The sequence below is a fragment of the Mytilus californianus genome, unplaced genomic scaffold, assembly GCF_021869535.1.
Source record: "Mytilus californianus isolate M0D057914Y unplaced genomic scaffold, xbMytCali1.0.p SCAF_4, whole genome shotgun sequence".
In the NCBI taxonomy this organism is placed as follows: Eukaryota; Metazoa; Mollusca; class Bivalvia; order Mytilida; family Mytilidae; genus Mytilus; species Mytilus californianus.
This window is the reverse complement of record NW_026262690.1, coordinates 122,291,684-122,307,405: the sequence shown is the minus strand read 5'-3', so window position 1 is coordinate 122,307,405 and position 15,722 is coordinate 122,291,684. Positions and strand designations below refer to the sequence as shown.

Sequence of the window (15,722 nt, the reverse complement as noted above, 5' to 3'; positions counted from 1 at the left end):
GAACTTCCATAGCAATCCTTGATAACCATTTAAAAAAGGAAATGTGTTCCAAAGCTGCAGAAAAAATTTATTTCAATTAAATTTAAATAACTTTTGTCAAAATTAAAGACATGGCATACAAGAAGCACTTTAATAAGGTTTATTTATCTCAGTACATGTGTGTTTTACAGGTAAAAAGAAAGCCCTTTTTTTCTTAAACTCGTGTATTACTTATCTAGTGAATTCAAAAGGCCTTGCGATTTAAGTTTTACAGGATGTTGCAATTTTTAATGAATGTTAATTAGAAATTAATACTCTCTGACCAGGTGTGATCTTTTAATGAGTTTGCCCCAAGCAGGAGGTATTACTTTATAAATCAGAAGAAAAAATTTATCTATTTCTTTAATTTTTTTATCCCCTTTTGATATATATTATATATAATATATCCCAAATTATAACAAAAATGGATATATTTCTAATATAAGGTTAAACAATTTCAGTGATTTTTTGGCTGTTGTTACCTCATTAAAAAGATAATTATATAACTATTGTATATAACCATGAAACCACTATATAGTTTTTCTTTAGGAATTTAGGAAAATTAAGTTTAAAAAAAAAAACACACATGCCAAACAAGAAGCACCTTATTAAGGTTTTATTACTCTCAGTAAAGGTGTGGTTTTTAGTTAAAAGAAAATTTTTTGTTTAACAAAACTCTAAAACTTTAAAATTAATATAATTAAATTATTATATAAGATAATTTAATTTAACTATCTCTATTTGATAAATCTGAGAATCATGTAAGGATGTAAAAATATATTTTTATATATATCTTTATTTTATTGTGGCTGTTTTCATTGTCAGAAAAAAAGAAATTAATTTTAACAGCTAACATTTAAAAAAAATATAGGTTTTTTGGTCAAGTATGGTTCAGACTGGTCGAGTATTGTTCAGACCTTTGGTCGAGTATGGTTTAGACTGAAAAAATTGGTGGAGTACAGGTCGAGAATGGGTTAAGACTGTTTCAGACTGGTCGAGTAATAGTTCAGACTATTTTCAATGGCAAAGATAAGGGTCAAGTACAAATCAGTACGGTCGAGTATGGTTAAGACTGGGGTCGAGTAATGTCGAGTAAAATTCAGACCAATTCAGACTGGTAGAGTAAAAATCAGTACAGTCGAGTACAGATATAGGCCATTTCAGACTTTACTGGTTTGTAGTGATATGTTTTCGTACGTCATATGAATATTTGTACTATGCATGCTTTTTCAATGGAAATTGTAACGTCACAAATTATGCATTATACAATTTGGCATCTGAGGGGTTTAACCTGAGCATCTGAGGGATTGAAATTTGCCTGAAAATTTTTCTATGGGGTGTCTTTGACAAGGTAACAAGGGAATGGCCAATGACTTAGATCTCCCCCTTTTTGTACAAAAAAGAAGCATGACCTGCTAGTTTGAATGCCGCAAACAAAGTGTAAAGATTATAATATAATACCCTGATTAACCTGCTTAAAATTAAAGTAGAATAACTGTTGACAAGTGAGTTATTTTTAGAAAAATCTTATTTGGATTTTCATTTCAATTTCATGATTCCCGCTGTATTTATAATCTTATTTTCGTATAAAATGAGGTGTTAATTAGTCAGGAACAACATGTTTTCACCCGAAAGAAATCGAAAAATAAGATTATTTTAATAAATTTACTAGCTGTTTACAATATTTGAAACAAAATTCTTTATTTTGACGTGTCAAGTACGAAACTGAATATTTAAATCTAACATGGCCGCCAGTGGGGGAAATTTTTCGAGTGCCGAAAATTATTCCGTCGATATGGAAAATTCTTACACTTACACACCAAATCAAGGGAGTCAAAGTTCATCTGAAGAATTTCAATTTGTACATTCATCCAAAACTGGCGGTAATTGTTTAATGTCCCCCATCAAAATGTTTATATACAAGATTTTTTTTTTTTTTTTTTTTACCTATTTATAAATGATTCAAATATTGAGAAAAGTGGTTTAGAACACATTGTCACATAATTTTTCAGTTAATCTTGTCTCTGGAGATTCTGATACTATCAGAAATAATCATTGTACAAGCAATACATAGTGAAATATTTGTTCACATATAATATATAAAGTTTCACAAATTTAATGAATCATGGAAATGTTTGTCGATCTAAACACAGGGGCTCGTATCATAGATGTTTTGGGTTTTTGTTGGGGAGGGGGGGAATATATGCCAGTCGACAGTCGACTGATATGCATTCTTCATAAACACAATGTAGAATGCATACCAGTCGACTGGCATATATTTCCGGGGTACAAGTCAAATCGGCACCTGGTTAAATCGGCACCCATAGAAAAAGTCAAATTGGCACCTGGTGAAATCGGCATTTAGTCAAATCGGCACCTATTTAAAGTCAATTCGGCATCCAATAATATTTGATATAATATATATATATAAATAATTCTAAAAATGTATAAATGATCTTTCTATTTATGATTATTTTTGGGGTTGGATTTTATCATTCATTACATCTTTAAAAATAAATAAAAAAATTTATTGTTTAAAGTTTTCTCAACATTCTATGACTGATGTTTTGATTAGTTTTCTTTTCAATTAATTAATTAATAACCTTTATCAATTACATAATTAACATGTTTGTTGTTTTAACTATATACAGGTAGTTATTGCTGTTTTTTCTTCAAAAACTTAATAAACAATGAAGCCATTACCCAAGCTGTTGTTTAGTTATGAGAAAATTAGATGCAATAAAAGGGAAAACTATGAGTTCCTTTCATTACTATCACTAATCAAACTTGCATCAAAATAATTAGCAATTAAGGTGGTTTTTCAGGAAACTTTAAACAGCATTAAACCAACAATCATGCAAAATGCTCAACTAGTTAAAACATGCATAAAAAATATCCAAACCTTGAATACACATTAAGTTGACAAAAAAAAAATACATACAGAAATCCCCTAAAAATGTAAATAAGTCAATACTTGTTTAACCCCTTCTTTATTTTAATCTTTTTGCTTAAAATACTGAAAAAAAACGTATATTAAACATATCTAACATGGGTGCCGAAATGACTTCATCGGGTGCCGATTTAACCAGTTGCCAAATTTACTAGGCGCCAATTTGACTATACCGGGTACCGATTTGACCAGGTGCCGATTTAACCAGGTGCCGATTTGACTAGAATTCTTCTAGTTTCATATTTCCGCCCCAAAAACATCTATAATACGAGATCTGTGATATTACAGCCCTTAATTAAGACTTCTGAAACAGTTGCCTGGGCAACCTAAAAAGTCCACAGGAGACCTAAATTTCACTGTTGGTGGCCAATTGTCAAACATAAATTTTTTTAACCTGGCAACTGTAAAAAAATGTTTTGAGGCTGATCCTGTTAGCCGATTTTAGAATACATTTCTACTGCCGGATCAGCATGCCCTTGCAAGTGGGGTTGTTTTGATAAGTGTCAAGCATTTCATCAACAACAACAAAATCTGCTAAACGAAATATTAAATGTTAATAAGCGAAGACACTGCGACTCAAAATTATTTCTTCACAATTTTGGCGGTGGAACAGAGATAAATAATGTTGGTCTTGTATGTTTTTTTAATTTTGGTACATTTATATGTTTGGGAATTTAGTGTGACGTTGAACTAGTATACATTTTTATCTAGGGACCAGCTAAAGCATGCCTTTCGCTGTGTTGAAGAGCCATTGGTGGCCTTGGGCTGTTTTCTGCTCTTTGGTCGGGTTGTTGTCACTTTGACACATTCCCCTTTCCATTCTCAATTTTATGTTGGCTATAGATGTCTAAGCTGCTGTAAATGAGACCAAAAGGATTAATTATGAAAAAACTCCTCAAACACGACAAAGGGGGCAAGATGAAGTTTTCCCTATTGCTATTCTGTGGTGTTGACAAGGGATTCTTGTGTATTAAACACACAATGCAAGCTGGCAAAAAAACATGTCACAAAGTAGTATGCTTTTTAGTCCCCTACCGACAAAGTCAAAGGGGACTTTAGGTTTGCACTCTGTCTGTCTGTCTGTCTGTCCATCCGTCAGTCCGGCAACTCAGTTTTCCACACTTTTTTCTTCGTTCTTGAAGATATTGATTTGATATTTGGTATATAGTTTTATCATGACAAGTTATAGATCAAGTTCGAATTTTGTTCCGGTCTGATGATTTAGTCCAGAGTAATGGTCCATAAAAAAACTCCATAACTAATTTTAGAGTACTATGTTAAACATATATCTGTACAAAGGGAGATAACTCATTTTTTAAAAGACATTCTTTGGTAAATTGTTTGAGGAATTTTGTGGCAGGTTTATATGTTATTTTGTATGAACTAATTTTCTGAATGCTACATGTATATATATATATATTTTTTTTATTAAGTCATGGAAATCCTTTAATTAGATAATAATCTATTTTTATTAAGGTATATATTTCATTAAATAACATTGTGTAGATAAAAGTTGTTGACATTTTATAGATAAATTACAAATCTATATTAGTTTGTGACAAATGAAAGAAAAAATATTTGGAACTATTAATTATATTTGATTGTAATTTGAAAATAGATATACATTATATTACATCATATCTAATTTTAGCGAACTATTAATCATAACTAATGTTAGAATGTTATAGGTTTTCCACACTTTTTTTCATCATGCTTGAAGATATTGGTTGACAATTGGTATATTGTTTTATCATGACAAGTTACAGATTAAGTTCAAATTTTTGTTTCGGTCTGATAATTTTATGCAGAGTTATGGTCCTTGGACTTGAAAAAATTCACTCATATATTCAGTTTTCCACACTGTTTTTAGTCATCCTTGAAGATATTGACATGATATTTTCTTTTTGTTTACACCATGACAAGTTATAGAACAAGTTAGCATTTTGTTCCAGTATAATGAATTTTTACCCGGTAGGGGACTATGTATTGCAATGCAATACTCTCAGAATGCTTGTTTTGACATGTATTCAAATTTATGTTTTTATTAGAGAAGAAAGTTTTGAGGTTTTTTTTATGTTAAAGAAAAGTATCTGTTAAATAAAAATTTTCTTGAATAAAAGCAATGACATACAAGCACTTTTAATCGGCAATAGTATAGAGAAGAATACGTCCTGTTTTTGATGCAAATTGTATTTGACATCTATATTGTTTTATGCATGTTATATATGTCAATGAATGTACAGAATAAAAATATTAAGGTAGATTCACTGTATACTGCCATCTTGGATTGTACAATAACAGTACACAATCGGTCTAGTTCTTTGCCTAAATCTTCAAATTTTGAGACAGATTTGCAATTTAAGTGTAAGACTGTTTACCTGTATCCTATATATGTACTCGTACAGTATAGCTTATTTTACACATTTACTATTGCAGGCACAGCAGAAATAGAGGGTTCTATAGAACCTACAGAAACTACTCCATCACAAGATATTTATGGTGTCAGAAAAAGAGGCCCAGCATCAGCATTTCTAGAAAACAGAGGATTTGGTTGGCTTTTAGAAGAAGATGATGATGTGGATGAAGATGATCTGAAACCACTTTTGTATGTTCTAATTATATAAATGAATAAAAATGTGTACATGTATACCTGCTCCTACTTAGACAGGTTCATCAAATAAGTTCTTCTAAAAAATTGGCACTATAAAAAATCAAATTATCAAATATATTTTGATGATTTTAGATAAGGTATCTTAGAAGGTTCTTGTGACTTTTATCATAAAAATCTAGGCAATTCACTAATTCCTGTAAAATTTTTACAATTACCTGCATTTTTGAGTATTTTCAAAATAGTTAATCCAGAGTTGTGATTCTATAAGGTAGTATTTGAGTAATAAACCAAACAGACAGCATTTAGTCATAATTTGCCAAAATATATTTTGCATCATGCAATTTTTACAATACAATAGTCATTCTAAGACACCTAGCTTCGTTTTCAAGTTACAGGTTGCGAAAAAAATACCACTTTTTGGAAGGATTATATTACAAGGCCTTTGTTTTAACTGATTTCAAGATAAGCAATGTTTCATAATGACTTCATTACAATTTGCCTTTCAGTGAAACTATGGTAAACTTTGGAAATTGTGACAGTATGATAAATTTATTAAAATTAAAATGCCAACAAACAGATTCTACAAATTGATTAATTTTGAGGATCATTATGACCTGACATATAAGCAGATTTTTTGTAACAACAAATTATTACACCGGTTGTGCCCGTTGATTACCTGTAACAACAAATTATTACATCGGTTGTGCCCGTTGATTAGCTTTGGGTCATAAACTTGTCATAAATATGTAGCTGGGTAAAATTGCATGTTTTTCTTTAGTTTTCCTGTTCGCTTGCTGTCTTCATTTACCCTACATTTCTTTTTATGTAGACTACACCATGAAAACTTAAAATGATAATCTTGAATAAGGATAGACACACAAAAACACATAGCTTCCAAGCTTTAGGGAGTCATTAACTGTTTGATTCGTTTTACAGAGAAGAACTTGACATTGACTTGAAGGACATTTACTACAAACTGAGGTGTGTTTTGTTTCCATTACCACAACTAGGATTCAACAGACATGTGGTCAGAGAGAGTCCAGATTTCTGGGGACCTCTTGTGGTTATATTGTTATATTCTCTTGTATCATTATATGGACAGTTCAGAGTAAGTTTATAATTTAGAAAAAAAGAACCAAAAGTCTCATAAAGTGCATCCTATAAACAATAATGAACTCAGAACACTGAAGAGGTTCTTTAAAAAGCTTATCAGCTATTAAATTATGAAATAATGCAAAGTGATTTTATTATTGGGTTCACATCTACAATGTTAATAAAAACATGGTTTGACTTCGACTACTGGTACTTCATTGTTGCTTTATATCATCACTAAAATGTGTACATGTTATAAATTGTTTTGGGTTAATTTCAATATACAACATTGAATTTGGAAAGATTAAATCAAATTGTCTGTTTTAACTGAACAAATACTTTTTATACACCCGTTTACAGCACTTATTATGGAAAAACCATTGTCTGTCCGTCTGTCATCAACACTTTGGGCAATAACTCAAAACTCAAAGCTCCCTTTCGATTTTTATAAATTTTAGATTTTTAGTTTGGAGTTATGGGAATTTATTCATAAAAAAAGGGAGATTTTCCTGTTTTCTGACTATAAGCAATATTCATGAAACTTTGGTGAATTGTTTAAATATATTGACATGAGATCCCTTTTCGATTTTTAAAAATTTCTAACTTTACGTTTTGGAGTATTGGGACTTTATTCATAAAAAAGTTTGGATTTTCCAGTTTTCAGGCAATAACTCAAAAACCCACTAAAAAGGTTGACAGACATATTATGCGCTCATGGCGCAGCTCTTTATTCAGATTTGTAATTCTTTCTTGTAACATGAATGTGTGTCAGAAAAAAAATGTTATGGGTTGAATGTTATGAGCACCATTCTGGAAAATATTGATACATTAAGTGAACGTTTTTTTTTTTATTGTGGTTCATCATCTTGAGAGTTACTGGAGATCCTTCAAGGACTATGCTCAAAAACCACTACAAATTTTCAAGGAACATGTGGGAATCATCAATGAATTTTATAAAAAAAAAAAAAAACTGTTGAGGCCTTTCAACAAATGCTGTAATTCTTCTTTCGAGCGTCACTGACGAGTCTTTTGAAGACAAAACGTGCATCTGGCGTATATACAAAATTTAGTCCTGGTATCTATGATGAGTTTATTTACAAACACTGGGTCGATGCCACTGCTGGTGGAGTTTTAATTCCCCGAGGGTATCACCAGCCCAGTAGTCAGCACTTTTGTGCTGACATGAATTATCATTGATATGGTCATATTTATAAATTAACTGTTTACAAAACTTTTGAATGTTTGAAATACAAAGGCTTTTCTACCTCAGGAATAGATAACCTTAGCTGTATTTGGCAAAACTTTTAGAAATTTTGGTCCTTGATGCTCTTCAACATCGTACTTTATTTAGCCTTTTTAACTTTTTTGGATTCGAGCATCACTGATGAGTCTTGTAGACGAAACGCGCGTCTGGCGTATATACAAAATTTAGTCCTGGTATCTATGATGAGTTTATTTAAACTGCATGACCATCATGAAACTTAGAATTAGATAACTTTAGTGAAAAAAAAACAGATACCAAGCTGGCAATCAGTCTTAGTTATAAGTCAAAGAAGAAAAAACTTGTCACAAAAAACAAAATGGCCAAAAAGGAAAACAAACAACGATCCACAAAACCCTACACACAAACAATATAACGATGAAATAGAACAAAACTGGTAAGTGAACTAATTGAATAATGAGTAGGCAGTTCCAGCTCCACAAATGGCACCTGTCATATGTAACATGACGAGGAAAACTCCAGTGTGTTTTTATGCCCCCGCCGTAGCGGTGGGGGCATTAAGTTTTACCCTCGTCCGTCTGTACATACCTACGTACATACGAACGTACGTCCCAAAATTGGTTTCCATTCTCTAACTTGAGTTTGCCTCAACCAAAAGTAATGAAACTTATACACAATGCTTATTACCACAAAACACAGATCAAGTTTGAATTTTTAGTTTCCGTTCTCTAACTTAAGTTTGCCAGTGTTAACCATTTTCCACTAAGATAAGGTGGGTGTTTTGAAAAAATATCTTTCAACCGGGTGTTGGTTTTTTTTTTTTTTTTACATTTTCAACCGCTTTTTTTTCACTGTGGGTGGGGGTCACAAAAAGAATGATTAGTATTATATTCACATTTAATGGAATTGAATCGTTCTTCTGCTATCACTGCCTAAACCTTTCATTTGACAAATTAGTTTTGCACATCTCGGATAGCAGATGGCTTATGCAGGACTCCCTCCTCCTGCGAAGTCTGCAAATGCATGAATTATTGATCCAAGTTTCTGTCCTGTTCTTAGCTTTAGTGCTGTATTTTTGGCACACAGAACAGTAATATCCTTCTTCTGTGATGATTAGCCATTTAAAGTCCTGTTCATATTTCTCAGCTTGGGAACAACCCCTCAAATGAGGGGGTAACCTCTCAATGTAATGACTATCCCTTTTATGAAGGGTACTTTTCAAGAGATACAAATGAGCACATATTTATTTCATTTGCAGAAACTTTTCCCAAAGGACTATACATCTATTTGGTATTATATGGTAAAAACATGTCAGAGAATATTGTAATATTCCTGTACTTATATCTTCTATATTTTATCATTAAAAATAATGGGACTCTATGCCTCTGGATGTTCCAATCCTACTACCACATTGTATGCTTTTTATGAATGATTTATCTCACGTCATATGGTGTAAATGATGTCATTGTACGATGTCGTAAGAATGTAAGGATTTAAAGGGAAATGCACAAATGGGAAACTGAAAGTTGTCAAAACATAAACAAACAATGGTATGAATTTGTATATGTCCATATCTTCTTAATAAATGAAAGTAAGATGATCAATTAAATTCATTCAAATCTGTCTTTGTATGTTATTGTATATCTTTTAAGAATTTCACTTATTCAATTTTCTTCGTCGTTTACGTCAATATTAAAAGTGTGTTCAATTACAGGAACAGCAAAAATTTCCTTTACATAGATTGCTTCGATCCAAAAGAATTGCTGTCTTTGTCCTATTAGAATAGAATAATTCATGTCACTCGTTGCTCGTGGTAAAATATTAAGCATAAAGGGCTAACCGGTGGTAAAATCACGATAAATTCAAGCCCCCATGAATTATTTCTTAAATCTATTAAAGATCTGCCATTAGAATGTTTATTTATTTTTCAGGTTATATCATGGATTATAACTATATGGATATTTGGATCATTAATTATCTTCCTGTTAGCAAGAGCTCTTGGTGGAGAGGTAAGATTAAGGATAGACAGATATGCCTCAATAGATAGAAAGAACGTAACAGTTTTGACACTTTTTTTCAGGTTTTCTGAATACCAAACAAATCATTTTTTTACAAATGTTAATTGGTTTTACTAAGGAAAAATGAACTATTTAGTTTTCTCGTTTGAATTGTTTTACATTGTCATTTCAGGGCCTTTTATAGCTGACTGTGCGGTATGGGCTTTGCTCATTGTTGAAGGCCGTACGGTGACCTATAGTTGATAATTTCTGTGTCATTTGGTCTCTTGTGGAAAGTTGTCTCGTTGGCAATCATACCACATCTTCTTTTTTATATATCCATTGACGGAAAAAATCTATTTGCAGAAATGTTAAAGTCGTATGAAACTTCAAATTTAAAAAAGAAGTTGAATATGTTTTACATACCTGAATGGCTAAGTTTAATGATAAAACAAGTATTGTAAAAGAAAATCCTTTATATTATCAAAATCTTCATAAATGTACTGCTATTGAATTATTGTCTTCCTGTACACTAATTCACTGATATTGTCCCGTATGCAGTCACCAAAACTACGAGATCTTTCGTCTTGTTGACAAACTCTTCTTCTTAGATCATAAATAAAATTCTATAGGAACACTGTTAAAACGTAAACAAAGTTGGTTATGACTGAAAATCCCAATTTGTAAAGAGTTTGAACCTTCAAATGTGGATAGCCATTCCTATTCACTCAAATTAGATTTCAGATTTTGTTAAAATTGAATACATGTAAATAAAAAAACCTAACTCAAAGATATTGTATGTGCCAGTCTTAAAATGAAATGACAAGTTCACTACATACTGTAAACCAACTAATTTTCGCGAGCGAATTATTTTTGCTACTTTCGCGAGTAGAAAAATAACGTGAATATAAATCGTCGCGAATATGTAAAACTTTGGATCTTTCCTTATTCAACTACATCAAGAATATTTGAGAATCGCGAACTTTAATTGCCGCTAAGTGTGTTAGAAAGGGTGAAACGCAAAATAAAGTATCCGCGAAAATAAGTTGGTTTACAGTAGTTCACACCTACAAGTTTTGTCCACTAATCTGCCGACTCCCACCATAGATTGGTGAAAATGACAAAATCCATAGTGCATGTAACTAGTGTAGGCTATAAGATGTACACTTTTTAACCTTTTCATCATTGCCAGTAGTATTCACATCTAATATACTGGCAAGATATTTGTGTGTATCCACACTTTATTATAACAGATGATGGTTTATTTCAGGTATCATATTCCCAGTGCCTTGGTGTGATTGGTTACTCAGTATTACCTTTGGTCATCACAGCATCAGCTTTACCTTTGTTCCGTTCTATGTACTATGTTGGAATTCTTATAAAAGTAGGTATAAGTCACCATGCCTCAAAATATCTGCTTTGCCTCTGATCACCATAGTACCATATTTACCCTTGATCCAGTCTATATAGTTTGCCAATAATCTTCTATAAGTAATACAAATATTAATTTTGTGTAGTATATATACAGCAGTGTTATTTACTGACTGTTAAAGAACTATGATGTTTTACATTTCATAGCTGACTGAGGTAAACGTAATAGCTAGAACACATAAAAAAATAGAATTCAATAGGTTCTACTTTAGATAAGCCTCAAAATAAATAATTTTGCAACCCTGCCCTCTCTGAATCTTCCGCTTGTGATGTGTATATTTTATAATTTCAGCTTCTTGGTGTAATGTGGGCAGCATACAGTGCAGGATCATTATTATGTGTTCAAGAACTTCAACATAAAAGACCTTTGTTATTGTATCCTGTATTTCTGTTATATATTTATTTTTTGTCATTGTACACAGGGGCATAGTATTACAAACAGTATGGATCATTAGATTTCCAACTGTGTTAATGCTGCAGATCTGGATCAAGAACTGTTTTTTAAAGGTTGGGAATTTGAAGAAAAGAGTTGTTCCAGCATAATTTTGGTTAATTTTATGCTTTTAAATATAATTTCAAAGAATAGGGGATAAAATGCAATCTAGTTCTCCTCACTTGCTCCTTATTTTTATTCAGTTGGTTGCATTTCTCCTCATTTTCTTTCATTTGTTTATATAAACAACTGAACGAAAATGAGGAGCAAGTTGGGAGAACTAATTTTAATTATCAGTCAGGGGACTTATTGAAATAAGTGATTTTTAAATCACTAATTTAAGTAGCAAATTCGAAGTTTTGTCACAAATTGTGATTTTGTAGTTTTACCAAAATTTTAAACACATAGGTTTAGATAATATTTTTTCATTAGTAAAATTGAAAAAAAAAAAAAAATTTGCTTCTTTTAAGCAGCAAGGTTTATACCTTTGATGCAATCATTTAGCTGCAAATTCTATTTTATTTGAAAAAATGCTATAAAAATGGCTTTACATAATGAACTGATACTTTCTTGACAGATTTTTCCCAGCAGTGGGAGTATTTTTCCTGTAAAATTCAAGGTTTCATCTTATAGATTATGTAATAAAATTCTACTGTTCGCGATCAAAATTTCACTGTTCGGGGGTGTTGAAATTAGTGGGGGTTATTAAAATAATGATACTTAAAGAAGTGATTTTTTGGAAGGAAATTGAGGTATGATACTTAAACAAGTGATTTTTATGTCATTATCCTAGATTTAGTACAAGGTCATCACCTGACATGACCCGGTCATCCTATCAACACAAATGTTGGTTCTGATAATTTTAGCAACATAATTAGTCCCTGGATCATTAGTATTCTATATTAAAAGCTACAATAAAATTAAATCACTTAGTCTAGTGATTAATTTGTACTACTTAAATAGGTGATTACTAAAGAAAGACAACTCTTACTTCCAACCTTTATGGACATAATGTTACTTGAATCAGTGATTTAGAAAATCACTCATTTAAGTAAGTCCCCTGACTGATTATATTGGATAAAATGGTTCCAATCCCTAAATTCTCCCTCAATATCCTGCTATGTGCTGATAGCACAGTAAGGAAAAATGCTATTGCAATCTATGTGTGAAATTACCTGTAGTACTTGTTCACTGATATGCACCCTGGATCTCACAACAGTAAAATTATTGTTTATAAACTTGACAGTTTGTTGTGCCATATCACATCTGACATTAATACACGTACTTGTACTGGGTATATTCTTTTAAGTAGTTTATTTGATTCCAAATGTTATTAAATTGTTAGGTTTTATATCATTTTAAAAACCTATATTCTACCAACGTTATTCAGATATCAATGAATATTGTAAGAATATTTACTATTCAATATTTCTAATTAGTTGATTATTTCTATGGACACATCTCTCCATATTTTTTATGATAGATCTGAACTTTGATCCTGAATATTTACAAGATACAATAGAACATAAAAGACAAACACCAAGAGAACAACCTACAGCAGAGTTCTATAATAGGTTCTTTACTATCGTTTGAGTTTATACTGAAGTTAGATACAATAGTTAGAAAATATAAATTATGCTGAGATGAAAATCTCAAGCTTTGAACGTTATTTTTGAGTTTGTCTATATTAAATGAGCTTATACCTTTTTTATAAGGATTTATTTCATGTGTACCTATATTGAAAACCTCGTCCAACCTTATACACTCATTTAGAATAAAATTTTATGAACTCATGTGGGTTTATATTGTGAAAAACATAACTATGATATGAAAAAATCATGTGGAATCTGTGAAGATTTGACAGACAAATGTTAGATAATGTGAAGATTAGATAAACAAGTGTTAGATAATGTGAATATTTGATAAACTTATGTTAGATAATGTGAAGATTTGATAAACAGATGTTAGATAATGTGAAGAATTGATAAACAGATGTTAGATAATGTGAAGAATTGATAATCTCATGTGGAATATTTGATAAACTTGTGGGATTTTTTTATATGGGAACTGTGAATATAGTATTTCATTAACATCTGTGCATTGTTGCTACACAAACATGTATAATTCTGTTACCACGTAGCTAATATGGATTAATACAGATTGGTGTATAATCATTATTTGTATTTATATCGAAGAACTGTGATAAACAAAAATTGAAATAAAAAGGTTAAACAAAAAAAATATCTTTGGTTGTTTGATTGGTTGAGTTATTGTTGGTGTGTTAACGCCACTTTCAGCACTCATGGCTATATCCTAATGGCCAATCATTTTAGTTGTAGGAACCGGAGTCCCAAAAGAGATCCGCAGACCTTTAGAAAGAAACATTTGGACATTTGTTTGATTGAGTTGCTGTCAATGGCATCTAAACCACACCACCTTTTATATAGTATAGTTATATAGTTAAATATATAGTTATAAAGTAAAGTTAGTTTCGAAAAATAAGACAAAGAAGTAAAAGTACACTAAAAATCATTGATCTAATAGTCTTTTGATTTAATTGGAATAAGAGCAAAGAGTCTTTTGATTTCATTGGACCTAGATCAATGGGATCAGTCTATTTGTAATTTTGATTTGATAAACAAGTGTTGTCCTAGACTAAACAGATGACTTTAATCTAACACAACTAGGACATGGTTCAAGATTTAAATGTTTATTTGCACAAATGGTAATGTGCATGCAATCTCAACACAACTACGTTGGTGTTAAAGATTCTGTCAGCATGTGATAAGAGTAAGTCAGTTAAATTAGTTATCTATGTTGTGTTTTGTAGGCTGAGACTTAAAGTTGTTTTTAGTTTTCTTGCCACAGCATTGTCAATTTAGTTTTCCACTTATTAATTTTACTATCCCTTGGTATCTTGCGCCTCACTATTACACAGAATTTAAGTTTGTATTCATATCTTGTGGTCAACATTTGATTTGTCAGCTAAATGATATGGCTCTTCCTCATTTTTGGTGGAAATCATGTCTGTAGGAAAGAGTTGAGTTTTGGTACATTTGTGTATTGTCTGGGTTTAGTGGTAGTACTTCGCTTGTGTGAATTATAGAAAGACGTGTGTATATTTCAAACCCTGTTTACTATACTGACTAGAAACATTATGCCTACAATAAGTGTAATAATGATATGACGTTACAATACATTACGTTAACAATTAGAGTTGCATAAGTAAGTGTAATATGTATAATGATGATTTGCAGATGTATTTTGTATTTTTTCAGTTACTTTATTTGAATTTATTTCTGGTGTTGTACACTTGTCGGACATCTAACTTTTGCTTTCAGAAATTTTTGTGGAAATCATAAAGTATGACATTCTTATAAAATCAAGATGATTTTGTATGATTGCCAATAAGACAACTCTCTACCTGAGACCTAATGATGTAGAAGTTAGCAACTAGCTCTCTGTACGACATTCAACAAATGAGCAAAACCCATACCCCATAGCAAGCTATGAAAGGCCCGAAATAACAAATGTAAAACAATTGAAACGAAAAAACTAACGGCCACATTTATGTACAAAACAAGGAAAAAAACAAATATGATATACATCAACAAACAACAACCACTGAATTGCAGTCTCTTGACTTGGGACAGGCACATAGAGAATGTGGCAGGTTAAATAGGTTTGCCTGAGGATACTACTGGCTTTTTATTTTTAAAAGAATCATTTTGTGAGACTGGTATTGCATTATTTATAATGAACACAGTGTTGCCAGTGTATGTTTATGGTACACCTCACCTTTCAAGTCCCATGCAGAAATGTACAACTAACAATTAAGCTGCAGGTGGAGCAGATGAAGTATGTCTGTCTGTCCTTGCATCTTATAAGCAATTCACCTCTTGTAAGGCTGAACAGGTATTGATGAAACTTAAACAGTTGTAGAACACAACCTGAGGATGTGGATATAG

The 15,722-nt window shown here is 31.5% G+C and overlaps 2 protein-coding genes across 2 annotated transcripts in view; one reads left to right on the top strand and one right to left on the bottom strand.

Annotated features, from left to right (window-relative positions):
• LOC127739291 (exonuclease 1-like) overlaps window positions 1-1,575 on the bottom strand; it is a 28,376-nt gene extending 26,801 nt beyond the window's left edge. Inside the window, exon 1 of the mRNA XM_052250959.1 lies at window positions 1,490-1,575. The gene's annotated coding sequence lies outside the window, so the exon portion shown is untranslated. The remainder of the gene's footprint in view (window positions 1-1,489) is intronic.
• Window positions 1,576-1,756: 181 nt separating this feature from the next.
• LOC127739290 (protein YIPF4-like) lies at window positions 1,757-12,177 on the top strand. The gene is made up of 6 exons (XM_052250957.1): window positions 1,757-1,901; window positions 5,405-5,573; window positions 6,516-6,687; window positions 9,825-9,902; window positions 11,161-11,274; window positions 11,614-12,177. Exons 1-6 carry the CDS (start codon window positions 1,763-1,765, stop codon window positions 11,749-11,751), a joined length of 810 nt encoding a protein of 269 aa, XP_052106917.1. The 5' UTR covers window positions 1,757-1,762; the 3' UTR covers window positions 11,752-12,177.
• Window positions 12,178-15,722: the final 3,545 nt, after the last annotated feature.